Source organism: Neolamprologus brichardi, chromosome 20 (assembly GCF_056152115.1).
Source record: "Neolamprologus brichardi isolate AB-2024 chromosome 20, ASM5615211v1, whole genome shotgun sequence".
Classification (NCBI taxonomy): Eukaryota; Metazoa; Chordata; class Actinopteri; order Cichliformes; family Cichlidae; genus Neolamprologus; species Neolamprologus brichardi.
In genome coordinates this window covers 21,851,093-21,865,135 of record NC_142123.1, presented here as the reverse complement: position 1 = coordinate 21,865,135, position 14,043 = coordinate 21,851,093, and the positions used below count along the sequence as shown (strand labels likewise).

At 40.5% G+C, this 14,043-nt stretch overlaps 1 protein-coding gene across 2 annotated transcripts in view; it reads right to left on the bottom strand.

Moving 5' to 3' along the window:
* Positions 1–768: 768 nt before the first annotated feature.
* Positions 769–14,043, bottom strand: part of LOC102777662 (poly(rC)-binding protein 4-like) — a 34,797-nt gene continuing 21,522 nt past the window's right edge. For both annotated transcript variants that reach the window (XM_006796364.3, XM_006796365.3), the window contains exons 7-14: positions 11,938–12,066; positions 10,763–10,837; positions 8,934–9,005; positions 6,479–6,520; positions 6,310–6,385; positions 5,838–5,887; positions 3,019–3,188; positions 769–1,704 (exon numbers count right to left, since the gene is read on the bottom strand). In XM_006796364.3, coding sequence (XP_006796427.1) covers positions 1,359–1,704; positions 3,019–3,188; positions 5,838–5,887; positions 6,310–6,385; positions 6,479–6,520; positions 8,934–9,005; positions 10,763–10,837; positions 11,938–12,066 — 960 coding nt within the window. In that variant the 3' untranslated portion in view covers positions 769–1,358. The remainder of the gene's footprint in view (positions 1,705–3,018; positions 3,189–5,837; positions 5,888–6,309; positions 6,386–6,478; positions 6,521–8,933; positions 9,006–10,762; positions 10,838–11,937; positions 12,067–14,043) is intronic.

Genomic DNA, 14,043 nt, shown 5'->3' with positions numbered 1-14,043 from the left:
GCAGAAAGTCTATGAAACTGAGGCACTGGTTCTTTTTTTGTTTGCCTCTGAAAAGTGAATGTGTTCGGTAACAGTGAGGACTGCGCATTCATAGTGTCTCGCATATCCATGATGCAGTGACAGAAAAAAAAAAAAAACAGAAATAGTTAGGATGAAAGGATTCTAGCTGCCTCTCCTGAGGATGATGATGCTGTGGTGCATGCTGATGCAGATACAGATTTTTTTTTTCCACAGCATCGCTGTGAATCCTCAGATCTTTTCTAGCTCCTAGCTATGTTAGTGCCCCTTTTTTCCCCCACACAAACCCCTCTGTCTTACAGTCTCTCTACACTTTGTCTCAAGGGACTTACAGAGCGCATTTTCTCTGCACAGAACGCCATGTGATCGTGTGTTTTTATACATGCACACTTACATGTGAGCACATTGCCCATCATGCCAGCAGAGCCCTTTTCTCCACTGAGGTTGCACCGTCTCATTCTGCAGTTATTGTTTTGGGGCACATGAGCACAATAGTGTGAAACGAATCTCTCATCAGTTCTTGCAGCTAAAATGAGAACCTCCCATCTTGTTGTTATTTGAGAGAAAACAGGAATAACCTAAATGTGGCGTCGTCTTGTTTTTTGTGTGTGTGTGTACTGTTTCCTCCTCAAAATGAGTTTCTGCAAAGCTGCATCATTGCTCTTTGAATGCCTGTGAAGCAAATAGATAAAGCCACCATTAACAGGAACCAAAGACTTTTAATAAATGAAACAATACTAATAAATAAAGATTAACCAAGTTGCACATTCAAAATAAATTCCAACAAAAAAGACATAACACTGAACAACGTAAAGTACAGTAATATAGCACGGATTATTTAAAAAAACAAAAAAAACAAAAACAAAACACCCCCCAGACATTTACAAATTTTCTTAAAAACTTCAAGAGGCAAACGTAGACATTGTATAAAAGCATCATACAGTAGAGCATCTGTCATCTGAGTATAATTTACAAATTTATTGAGGATAAATACTTAGCTGATCTCTAACTTGAGACACACATGTAAACACTGGTAAACATGTGTGTCTCAGGTGAGACCTCAGCCCTTTTTTTTTTTAATTGTTTTTTTGTGATCAATAACAGTGATGAGGTGACAATGAAAGCTGTCCATCAATTCATGGGTAACTCACAAATTATCTATAGTCGTAAATAACTTTTAATAGCTTTATCCACATCTCCATTGGTCTCGTCTCTGTTGGTGTGTCATAGAATAAAAGGCAAGAGCATCTCTGCCAGCGGATATGGCTACATCAGGGGTTTGTGAAAGAACACTGCAGCTGTCCTTCATCTGACTCTGCGCATGGTGCTCAGAGGCTTCATCAGTAGGGAGCGAACTTCTGTCTCTCTGGCTTTTTGATGCAGTTGGCTGAGGAGATTTTGGCTGTGTAGGCAGCCAGAGTGGTGTGGGAGGGTGCTGCAGTGACGGCTACGGCTGGGGCCGGGCTGGACAAAGTCAGAAAGGGGACGGACTTCACCCCCAGCAGCCCGGAGAGGGGCATGGCACCGTACGGAGTTCCCAGAACATGAGCTGGGGTCAGGGTGCTCACGGCAGCCAGGGTGGGTGCAGGAGAAGCAGCTGGGGAGGCTGGCTGGGTGAAGGCCATGTTGAGGTCAACTGGACTTCCCATGCTGGCTGCCTGGGCTGTAGATTTGGCTGTCTCTAAACTATGATAGGAAAAAAAAGAAAAGAAAAGGGAGTCGTGGAGATAGAACAGGGAAGGAAGATTAGAGGATTATTCTGTTGCTGCAACACTGGGGGAAGTTTCTGGAAAATCATTAAAGGGGAACTCCACCAAAGTTACTTACTATTATTATTACTAATGCATGTGTGGAAAAAAAGAAAAGCTTTATGTGGCTCCAGAGGGAGCTACGTTACATTATAACAGATTTACTGGAAGTGATGCCTTTTAAGTCAGCGTCCGTTAGAGGTTAAAGAACGCAAATGTGAAAATAAGAAGAATCAGAGGGCATGAAAACCAAGTGTTGGAAATACCCACTGCCCTCTTAAAACCCTGCCTCTTGCCCTATGTCAGCTGGGGAAGGCTCCAAGCTCCTGTGACCATGAAGTGGAAGGAAATGGATGAATGAAGATGTTAATATTGCAGGTCTATAAGGCGGCCTCCACCATTTGATAAAAAAAATCTTTGTCAGGGAGTGTATCATGTGTTCCATTTGATTTGTCTCGCATAACTTTTTGAACTAGTTGTTTTACAGGTTTGAGCGACTTCACTGTGATCCACTTTATTGCTGCAGTAGCTGTTAGCAGTATTCTTTAATATCTCACCCTCAATATAGTATTTGTTTATGACGTGACAAACATAAGGGAGTACGATCACCAGTACACACATTTTCTTCAACACTTGTTCAACTTTGCTGGAATATTTTTTTGCTGCTGTTACTGGTATCCAGAAAAATCTCCTGGCTACCTGTCACTTGACTCCCTCTATGTATTGTAGTTGGCTATCAGGTGCACTCGAGTACATACTGTATATAAACATTTTTTTTTTTTTATCATTGTTGACACCTTTTTGTCACTGCTAGCATATGTTTTACACAGAAAGAAATGCGGTTTGAGGAACACCAAAAAATAATGAGGCAAAGCTGATCTGAATCAGTCACAAGGGTTAAAGTGGGAATGTTTTTGTATTTTTTCCTCTTTTAGAAGCAGAATTTTTTTTTTAATTGTTAAAAGCAAGAACTGATAACTATATTTAATGCAGATTAATTTCCTTCCTTATGGTCTTACATAGAAGAAAAGCTAATTTAAAAAAAAACATGTCAGAGCATAGCAATGCCTGAATTCCAACAACACATTACTATCCAGCACACAACACAGACCTGCTCTTACTCATTCTTCATACCAGCAGCACCTCATTATCACTTATAGCACGGCCTTTGACCCTTTTAAGTCGGTGCTTTTCTGTCAGGCCTGTGCTTGCAATGATTCATTAGATTGCTGTGTGTGTCACTGGGCCTTACCAGGAGGTAATGAGGTACTGGGCCAGGTTGATGCTCACTGGTGTTCCTGTGATAGTGACATGGCGATCGCTTGTCCCGTCCAGCTGGCTCCCGATTTTAATCTGAGCTCCTGACACCTGCCTGATCTCGTTGATCTTAGTGCCCTGACGACCAATGATCGAGCCAATCAGCTGCGGGAGGACAGAGTCGAGACAGATCAGGTCAGTTTGATGGAAAAATTAATTACTACGTAGATATACAGAATCTGGGGGGTTTAATAAATCATTTGACTGAACGCAGCGTTTTTCCACTGTCGGCTCTGTTGTGCTGATCAAAGTGATTTTGACAAAGGGGGCAAAGGAGAGGGAACACTACGAAAACTGCACTGCTGTTGAGCTGACTTAATGCAGCCCACTTCAAATATTGCAATTACATTGTTTGTCTTCACTGGATTGGTCATTCATCATGCATGTCAAACCTCCCCCCCCCCAACTCCTCTGGCGGGTCTCCCTTAATTGCTACTGTGTGCGCACCGGTAAAAGAGACGAGAGAAGGCACATTTGCCTCTCATTAATCTGAGTGGCTAAAAGGTTATTGATTCCTCAGAGTGGTGATGACTTCCCAAACAAATCACTTCCCAAACACACGCCAGCTAGATGCATCTCTGCACTAATGGAAAACATAATGGGAAAATAACTCAAATATATAATATACAGTCCCATTGGCTTGAGTGTTCTCTCTGCTGAGAGCAGATTAGACAATGACACGAGTTTTATTGCATTCCAAAATACATTATCACTTTTGTTTTGCTTTCATTACCTGCACCCTTGGCCATTAGTGACAATATTCAGCAGAGCCAAAGCTCGGGGCAACAGCTCAAGTGCAGGGTGTCAAGGCTCAGGCGACAGGGTTATGCTGCCAAATATATTGCGAGTGGGCCAGACAGTGATGAAGTACTTGTAGTAAGTGAGTGTGCAGGAAGTTTAACAGTGGCTGACGTATAGGCAGAAGTACACAACACACACGCGCGCACACACACACTAACACAATGTCCTCCCTCCATTTTACATTCCTTTCCTGAGAAGTAAGCAGCCTGTTCCACAATGTCTGATCTGTCACACAGCGACCTGGTTGCTCTGCTTGGCTATTATTGGCTCCGCAGTTTATTTAGAAGGGGAGAGATACACAGAGAGTGGCCAGCCTAGAGAGCAACTCTAGAAACAATGCTCCCTACAGAGCTCAAATCACAAATAACATCTCTACCCCACTGAGACTAAAATGGGCCTTTTACACCAGCTCGCCCACACACATCTTTGTGTGAACAAAGTGGAAAAAAAAAACAAAAAAAAAATCGGATAATTAAACTTTTGGGCTTTTTTAAAAGCTGTTATTTTAATAAACAGTAATGTTACACAATGCTTGTCGTCCTCACTTGTAAGTGGCCTATATTTTGTTGGCTTACTGCTGAGGCAGTCGTTTGAAAGGACACAAGAAGAGGGATGGGATGGCAAAGGTGCAGCCATTTTTCTTCTGGCTAAATCTTCCTTCCACCGCAGAACTACAGTATACTGCTGACTGGGTGTAAGCAGTTTCTGAATACATCTGTGTGTGCGTGCAACTCTCCTTCGGCGTTCAGTGTGCGAGCACAGAGCAGGATTGTGAGGCCGGAGTGTGGCCGGCCCGGGCTGAAGAGGCTCAGTCATAGCTGTAAGTCCTCTCTTCTGGAACAATGGTCGGAGCTTACAGCTGTCCCTGTCACGTATAGCACTGGACTCCCTCATACCTCTGATGCATTGTGCTGCTCGCCATGCGGGGGGTTTACATGGGGGAAGAAATGCTTTCAGGCATTTTAGAAATGTTGTTTCAGGGATGTGGCTATATCCTATACAGTTAAGCGAACCCTTGAGTAACCAGTCCAGTTCTTCCTTTTTTCTTGTTTTCAACAAAGACAGCAGAGTTAAAGTTATTTTTATTTCCTTTTTTATTGCCAAAACACACACCTAGAGGAGTATTTCGACACCGCCATGTGGTTAAATACTCAGTAGCTTTTATTACTCTATGGTCCAAAGACTGTTTTATTCCTGCTTCAGTCACTTCATCAGAACCTTTTTATTAAAAGAAATTTAAACTCCAGCCTTATGGTTGAATTTTAAGAGCAACCTTTCATTATTGTGAATAATCATGCTTCAGGATAATTAAATGTTCAATTATAAATGACCTCATTACAATTTCAACTTTCAACCCCACCCCACCCCACCCACCCACCTACCTACACTCACACACACACACACACACACACACAAATATCCCAGAGCAGGCCATCTGACCAAAATGACCAAACTAATAGTGAATTTAAAGATAAATGTGTGTCTTGCATTTTCATCTCTCAGATTGGAGAGGCATTTCATCAAACCCTGGTGGAGGCTAAGTGGAGAGGGAAAGGATCTTTGTCTGTTTCCTTATTGGCTGTTTTGACAGCAGACAGCTTCTAAGTAGGTCAGGGAACATGAGAGGATTTACTGAACACTCACGGGAGTCCCTCTAAGACATTGCAACTGCAGCCCAGACAATAATGCGAAAGGATCCATATCAGCTCAAAATCCCTTTAACCTTGGGTTAGTCCGAGGTTAAAATAACGCGGATAATTAGTAAGTCGTAAGCATGTCTCTCGTCTCTTTTGAAGTCACGCCAGATGTCTTTGCAGTCGCAGCCAGTCACCTGCTTCGGTGCTGCGTACATGTGAGCTGAGCGTCGGCTTCCTGTTGTTTTTGCTGTCGCTCAAATGGGACAATATAAACAACAAAGAACAAAAACACAAAGATCGACTTGCTTTTCCTTACATCATTGGGAATAAGCAGCTCCTGAGACGTCTGAGAGTTTGAGTCCATGCCTGATAAGAGAGAAAATACACGCATCAACTGAATACAACTGAACTGAAATATCATTCGGCTCTTTTAGTTAGCAGAGCCATACAAAAACAGCATTGAGATAGAGGAGAAACCCTTTCAGCTGCAAACTGCCAGATATAGTAAAGCATTTAATTTCCATTTTAATGGGCTGATGTTTAACACGGCACTCATTCTTTTCTTTCCCCTAGTTCTCTGACTGCGCACAACATATCGTTTCACTTAATAGTTTCTCTCACACTAGGAGATACAAGAAAGCTACAAAGCCCCCCCCTCCTCGCTTCTGATTGACAAAAGCTCACAATCAGCGCAGATTAAAAACAGCTGGCATTTATTTCTGATGTCTAAACACAGGTTAGCAATCTGAAATTAAGAAAGCAATGATTAAAATGCCTGCACTACACACCGGGTATGACAGCTGAAGCAGGCTGGGCAATAGGACTCAGGCCTTGCTGCACTGAAAGCTGATGTAGCTTGGCCAGCTTTAAAACAAAGAGGAAGAACTTGATTGTACACAAAGCCACAAACCATTCATGTAATATTACATTTTTAACACATCCATCAAATGGTCATACCTCTGAGTGTGGAATGCCATATTGGTTTTGCAAAGTGTAGGCCTGAAAAAGAGCATCGTACATTAGGTAAATTACAGCAATAAAAACGTCGCACACAAGCAATAAACCTGCAGCCGCTTAATGGAAGTGCTTCGCTGTCAATGCGTGCCTTTTTCTGATAAGTAAAATTAAATGATAATAAGAGAATCAACTGATTGCACTTTTACCAAAAAAAACCAACTAAAAACTAAATTCACTTGTATTGATTCAAGCAATGCAAACACTCTGCATCCATCATGAGCAATATAATTTGTCTGTTTGTCAAGGGAATCACATAAAAATGCTCGGCCAAAGATCCTGAACGATGGTGAAGAATGAACAAACAAAGAAGCATTAAATGTAGGATACCAGCCACTGACCTTGGTGGATGACAGTGCAGTGCTTTCCTTTGGGGACTTTCTGATTTTTGTTTTGTTTGCCCACGTTTAGAAATATCTACTCCTGAGACGTCTACCTGCATCCCAGTACTAAGGAGGCCAGCAGGATTTGACTTGTGGTGCTCAGTGCATTAAGATGACTTAAAAAACATTCATCAGGACATATCTATATGGGCGGTGTACCTTTACTCTTGGTAGTCCACAGGATTACACAAGGACTACTTCATCAGTTTTAAACATTTATATTAAAAATTGTGGTTGACTATTGTGAGAAACTGACACAGAGTTAAAAAATACAAGACTTCTAAAGCCTCGGACCTAGCTGAGATTGCCTTTACCTCTTCATTGTTTGGCTTTTTCAGTCTCCACTGCTCTCCTAATAAAACTAGTTTTCCACCCTCTCTTTTGAATGTATATGAAGCAAAATACTGAAGTGGAACCTTCTCATTGCCACAAACTTGGCTTGCACATTTTGTGAAAGGGACAAAATGACCAGTGGGCATTATTATAAACAAAAAAGGAATACACATGAATGTTTTACTCATTATGAGAGGACATTTCTAAACAAATGCAATCTAGAATGTAATCTACTCTGGTTGCCAAAAAGCCATTTACAGACAAAAAAAACGACAGTATCCCGACGTGCTGGCAAACCTCCAGCAAAGTCTCATGAACTAGTGATTGCATATAACAGGAAATTTAAACAGAGTAGTTTAATTTTGAGGAAAGATTACGCCGTAAACACTCATGTCAACTCCAATAAAGTTTTAAACAAAATCTGCATTATAACTAGATTTTACAGCTAGGCTCTCTGAGAAACAGAAGTGTGGCATTATTTTTAGTTTTTTTTAGCAACACTACTGAGACATGTCAGGAAAGCTTTTAAAATTAAGTGTGTTTTCGAGCTCTGGGACCTCAAATAGAAGATTAGGGTTAAAGGCAACGGTTTAACTGCTTTAAACTGCACAAAGATTCCTTTTCTCTACATTGCAGCAGTGTGATAACAGGCACCTGAAACCTGAAATGTCTTAAAACCAGGGCAAGAAGACATATATGGAAGATAACCACTGAAAGTCAAAATTAAAATAATTATTTTACTTGATTTGTGTGAAGTGATCCTTTAGACAATTAGCTAAACCCAAGTATTTCTTATAGAAATATTTTTTGTGAAATCCTAACAATACTAAATGTAAAAGTCATTGTACTTGCTGTCTCATTCTAACCCTAACCAACTGAAATAATAGCATATGATCATTAATATGAGTGTAAAGCTTTCTTCTTCCCATTTTCATCCATCCATCCATCTATCTATGGGGTGCTGTGCAGCCCTCCCTCAGTATAGTTACAGCTCGACCAGACAGCACTTAGCTTAACTCGATTCTGCCTGACGCCAGCGGTCTGGCTGCTATTACCAGTTCATCCTATAAGGTCATAAACTGGAGAGGCGAGCTCATCTTTACAATGCATCAATACATTGGAGGCTCTATTTATATAGGAAAGCATACACAAACCACAAATTCACTGCAATAATCCTACCAGCTGGAGCACAAGTCATTTCAATTGGGAACTCTTTATATTTCATGAGCCACAGTTAGATTTTGTTTAAGTCTAGGGCTTTTTTGTCAAAGGTTATTGTTTCCTTTCTGACATGACAGTATCTGCTCCTGCTGTCATGGGAGAAATATTCCTAAAGCCGCAATGTTTCTGGAGCAGAGAGAGGCAGGACTAAAAAAGAGATGGCAGAGCTGTGGTGGAGGTGGTGGTGGTGCTGTGTGTGATGGTATCGTGTTTCAGGAGGGGTTATAGCTCTTATGACAGGCCAGAACAATAGCTGCAGCTTACACTCAGCTGTTGTTTTTAATACCTCATGCCATATGATGGAGTGTGTAACTCTGGGCATACCACACAACCCCTCTGCTCACTCACCACGCAGACCATCGCAGCCCTGACACTAATTTGTGAGCTCCACATTGGAATCCAAGACCAGTGTTTGAATCCTGGAGAGATTTTTTTTTCTGTTTGTGTTATTGCCCAGTTACCTGCTGGAGGTCCAGGCCACCCTGTGCGACTGAGTACAGAGGGTGGGGTGCAAATTCTGATGCCTCAAACACCTACAAAAACACAAGAGAAAAGGAGACGAGCAAAAAATAAAAATATGTCCTGGAGCTTATTACCCAAATATTTCATGTTTTGCAAGTTCTGCCATTGTTTTTGAATTGACAGTGATGACTCGTGGGTGTCTGTGCTTACCAGCTGAAACCTTTACTGGTAAATATGATGCGAAAATAATGAGTAGAAAAAAAAATCACATTTCTTTTTTTGCCTTTGGCTTTAGCTATAGAATTAGGCCTGAGATGGGCTCTCAAGGCTCCATTTCTGACACCTTGCCACACCTAACAGGCTTATAGGCTATGACTCATCCACAGACCCTTTCCCATTCCACTTCATTTTCTCCTCTGACAAATTATACAAACATCCCTTATCACCGCGCTGCCTTCATTAAAGATATCTCCGAGCGACCAGGATCACGCCCCGGGTTTAATTTGATAGCCTATTATGAAGAATATCAAAAACACAAAGCCATTCCATAAATTGACCGTAGTCTGTGGCTGCACAAACTGTGTAGGAACTGCTGACAGCTATGCAGAATATCTGGCTGCTGTAGCCAGAGGAGACGGCAGGTCTCCAGTCTCACTTGCTAATCTTGTGACTCGCTCCATGGGAGGGTGGATATCTGTCCCTTCTCAAACAGCAGCATATATACAGTACTTCTCAATCCCACCCTCATGCACACACATAAAAGAACTGATCCCCCACTGAGGACCCTCTGCATGAGTCTTGTTTCAACACCCGGGTTAGCGTCCAAGGTTGTCTGAGATCCAAGACATCCAAGTGAAGAACAATGCAGTGAATGGAAACACCTCCTCCACACACTTTCCAATAACCATTATGCTTTAAACAATCATATATTTCCATGCAACGCAGACTTGAATGCTAATTCAGCTGTTCTTAGACTATAATGGCACAGAGAGAGTGGCAGCCGTTAAGATTAACAAATGAAGCCAGCAAAAAAATAGCGTTTCTCTTTGTGGTAGGGTTAATGAGGGTTACCGATATAGGAATTTCAAGACCAATAGCGATACCTGGTGATTTAAAAATCTGATATTTTTATCCAACACAAACAGATTTCCCTAACATTTGTTATCTGTACGTATTTATTTACTCGCCTGGGCTGCTGGTTGTTTGCGGTGCTTCAAACTTGCAGAGTCGCCTCTGGTGGATAAACTATGTAACGTCAACACTCGTAATATGGTTGAAGGGTGTTTCCCCAATTATCTATTCTTTATTTTAAAAATTGTATTTATCAGCAGTCATAAAAGCAGATGTTCACCACTTTGGTTCATTTTCCACACATCCTAGTAACTTGAATTTTCCTCTTGCACCACTGTGATGACATTTTTCTCTCATAGCAAAATTTCTTGACAACAATTATTTAATTTACAAGGAATCATGGAAGACTGTGCCTGGTTTCTCGCCATCAGGTCACATTTTAATCTGGTCCAGTACTTCTAGACCCTCAGTTTCTCCCCCTCAAATATCACGAGTGTTTTAGACTAAATAGGACATTTTAGTATTTTAAACTGAGAGGATAAAAGGATCTGTCGCACTGAATCTTGCTACCCTGCATTGTGACAACCTTGCTAGTCATGAAAATGTGTTTTCTGTTCCCATAGAAACAAATTGATTAACCTTTTGCTAATTCAACTCCTGGTGTAACCCCCAGTATACCCACTATATCTGTAAAGGTGGATTCATCCCATCTTTTGAGAAGTTAATCAGTGCGTGAGGTAAAATCTTCTTTTCTCACCTGGTTTCCTGCAATGAGGAGAGCAGCTGGTGAGGGGCTTGGTCGATAGGGGATGGTTGCACCCTTTGGGGGAGACTAAGGAGTCAAAAATAGGCCATGAGGTCAGAGAAAGCAAGATAAGCTTTTTACCATGAATAAATCTTTTAGACGTGGATAAGCTTTACACGGCTAGTCTGAAATAAAATCAGCGATGGCGCCGAAGCCTGAAAAATGAAGCTCAAATGGTGTTAAACTCCCTGCAACATTAAAACACAATAACAGTTAATGATGAGCTAAACTGCTAATGACAGTGACATTATTCCCAGCCTTATTTTTCTTTTGATAATATTAGTCATTCATTGAATAAATGAAGTAGTCTAGTGAGCACTTTTTGTGGATAATAGCTTTGAGCTTTAGTGTGTGTCAGAGCTCAAGGCTTTGCTAAGGTTCGCCCTCTGGATAAATCAACCATCCACTGACATTTGAAGATAAAATTCTTCAAACACTAAAAAGAAAAGGAGATTATGCACTGAACATGACACTGTATATCTTATCAAGTAACTGCAGTGTTGGCAATAATGTTTTGGGGTTGAAAATGTAGAGCAGTCACAGCAATTTTTTTTTTTTTGTATAACTTTGCATAATTTAAATCTTTGAGCCAAAAGCAAGGCGCCACTGGTACAGAATCCTAATGAAACTCGCAAGCCTTTGAAGAAAGCCCTGGAAAACTGGATCAAACTAGCAATTAGTCAGTCAGGTCCAGCTGCGATGCTAAAACAAAAAGGACTTGTGCACTCCCATGAACACACAGGGCGAAACTGTGCTTGGGGTTGTTTTCCTCTCATCTCCTCCTCGGTTTTCTCAAGAGAGCTGTTGTCTAAAGGTGGACAGATTTCGCTGCAGGCCTGTTAGTTTTCTGTTAGCTGACTAGTGCCCCCTGCGAGAACGCTGTCCTCTGACCTGAGAGAGGCACCTTTCGACTTTATCCAATGTCTTGCGAGGCGAATTACAGAAGGTGCTGCATTTAAGGATTTACCCTGCTTAAAAAGGCATTCATTTCTGCTCCAGTGAAACAGACAATAACAGACATGCTGATGAAATAAAAGCATGCATGTGAGCTGCAGGAGCAGCGCAATGACAAAATATCAGCAAGGTGTGGGTGCATGGAGGAAAGAGAGGAATGGTATACTTCCTACCTCCAGGATTACTGTGCAGATGAGCTTGACACACTGGATTACCGAGTCCTGATTCCCAGATATCGTCACACCTCGCTCAGTTGAGTTGGGTAGCAAATCCCCTGCCACCTGTATCTGAGCTCCGGTGCTCTGCAAATGATAGGGTTTTTAGAAAAAAACATAGCTTGATCCTAAAGATAAGGTGAGTTGCGATTACACTGCCACAGCTTCTTTTTGTCCCCTTCTGAGCTGGATTTGCTGACATTATATTTCTCCACCCCTACTGAAAACCAGCTGCACTGTGGCGTGCTAAACGTCAAATCGCAACAAAAAAAACATCCACTTCTACAATTACAAGATGCCACACTCCTAATTGTAGCTGATGTATCACTAATACAGCATGCCTGACGGCAAAGAGTGCCGGTTGAGTTAAAACTTTTTAAGCTTTATCTACACTTGCTGATATCGACCTATTTCTGGAGGCGATCGTTGAAACACACAAATCACCATTGTCTTTGTAACTGATGGGTCCTGTGGCAACCAAACAAAACAACAGAAACAAGTTTAGGAGATGAACAAGACAGCGGAATCCATCTAACCGCAGAAAATCACCTGGATGCCATTACTGGGGAAGGTTAAGCTAAAATGAGCGACATTCTATTTGTAGATTGGTACAGAGCTACAGTTAAGGAGTCAGATGTCTCTGGCAATGGATCTGATACGTTTAATCCTAACGTTTCAACTGGGCCTGAATGCAGTCAGGAGTTTTTCCTGTTGTCACTGCTGAGTCACGGCCTATGACGTGTTAAGTAAATATATCTGGGCTTGACTGTTTCATCAATTTTCTGCACTTATGGACAAACTTCACAACCCGAAAAGTAAATAGTTCATATTAACAGTGTTCACTTGTGTTTTTAGGTGAAACGCACCAAGAGCTATCAGATGCGTTGCTATTAAACTACAGAAAAAATTTCACTTTGGTGACTTCCTCCGTTTTCACAGAACATTTTAAGGTGAACATTTCATATCTCTAATATTATGTTTTATGATCGAATACAAATAAAACTAACTGGGTCGGCTACATTCAAATGGCAAAACGGGGTTCATGTTTTCAGTAACTAATATCATTTTCTCTGAGTTGGTGTTCATGATATCAAATTGATCCTCACAGTGAAGTTAACATAGGTGTTCGTCGTAATAACTGAATATAAATTGCTGTTTATTTGACATATGAATGCAATTACCCTCCAAATCAAGATGAAACACATTTGCAATTCCTCTGATAACAGTTTAGAAATGCTACATATTTAATGCTTTTTTAGCTTTTACGTAAAAAACAAAACTTTCTTTTTTTTTTGAGGATTTTTTTGTAATACCTGAACATACCTTTTATGAATACATGTATGAAAACTGTAACTGGAAATAATCGACTACAATAATTTGTCTGAAGTTGTAGACTTTTCATAAAAACTAGTGTCCAGCAAATAACAATTTCTTTACCACACTGAATTATTTATAACTTCAACATATACCATGCATATGATATTACTGCAGGCATAATATCATATGCATGGTATGCCTGAATTTTTACATCATGTGGCTTATACACAACACATTAATATGCATGAAAGAGAAACATTTTGATATGTTTTACTCAATTATATGTCAGATTGAGAAATACATTACTTTTCCAAGATGATATCCACACTGTGTTATTTAAAATTTATCTGCATACAAAAATAAAGAAAATAAGTTTATTGTGTGAACTGCAACAGCTGTGAAGTGTAACAACCATTCTAATTTATTATTTGTGAAAACGCCACAAATTTTTACACCTTATTTAAGAAAATGATAAAGTAGCAGAAACAATTATTTAAAAAATGTTAAGAAACAGATCAATTTTTTTGCCAATAATTTATAGCTTTTGGCTGTTTGCCTTTGCCTGACAGGTCCTCAGATTCTTATCAGCCTCAGTTGCTCTGTGTTTATTGCTAATTAGCAGAAAATAGATAAACTAGAAATTCCAACTATAATGTTTTTTTCATTAAATATGCCAACCTGTTATCACTAGTTGCAGCTAATTACACACACAGGATAAATATCTGTTCTTATTGAAGTAGCATACTT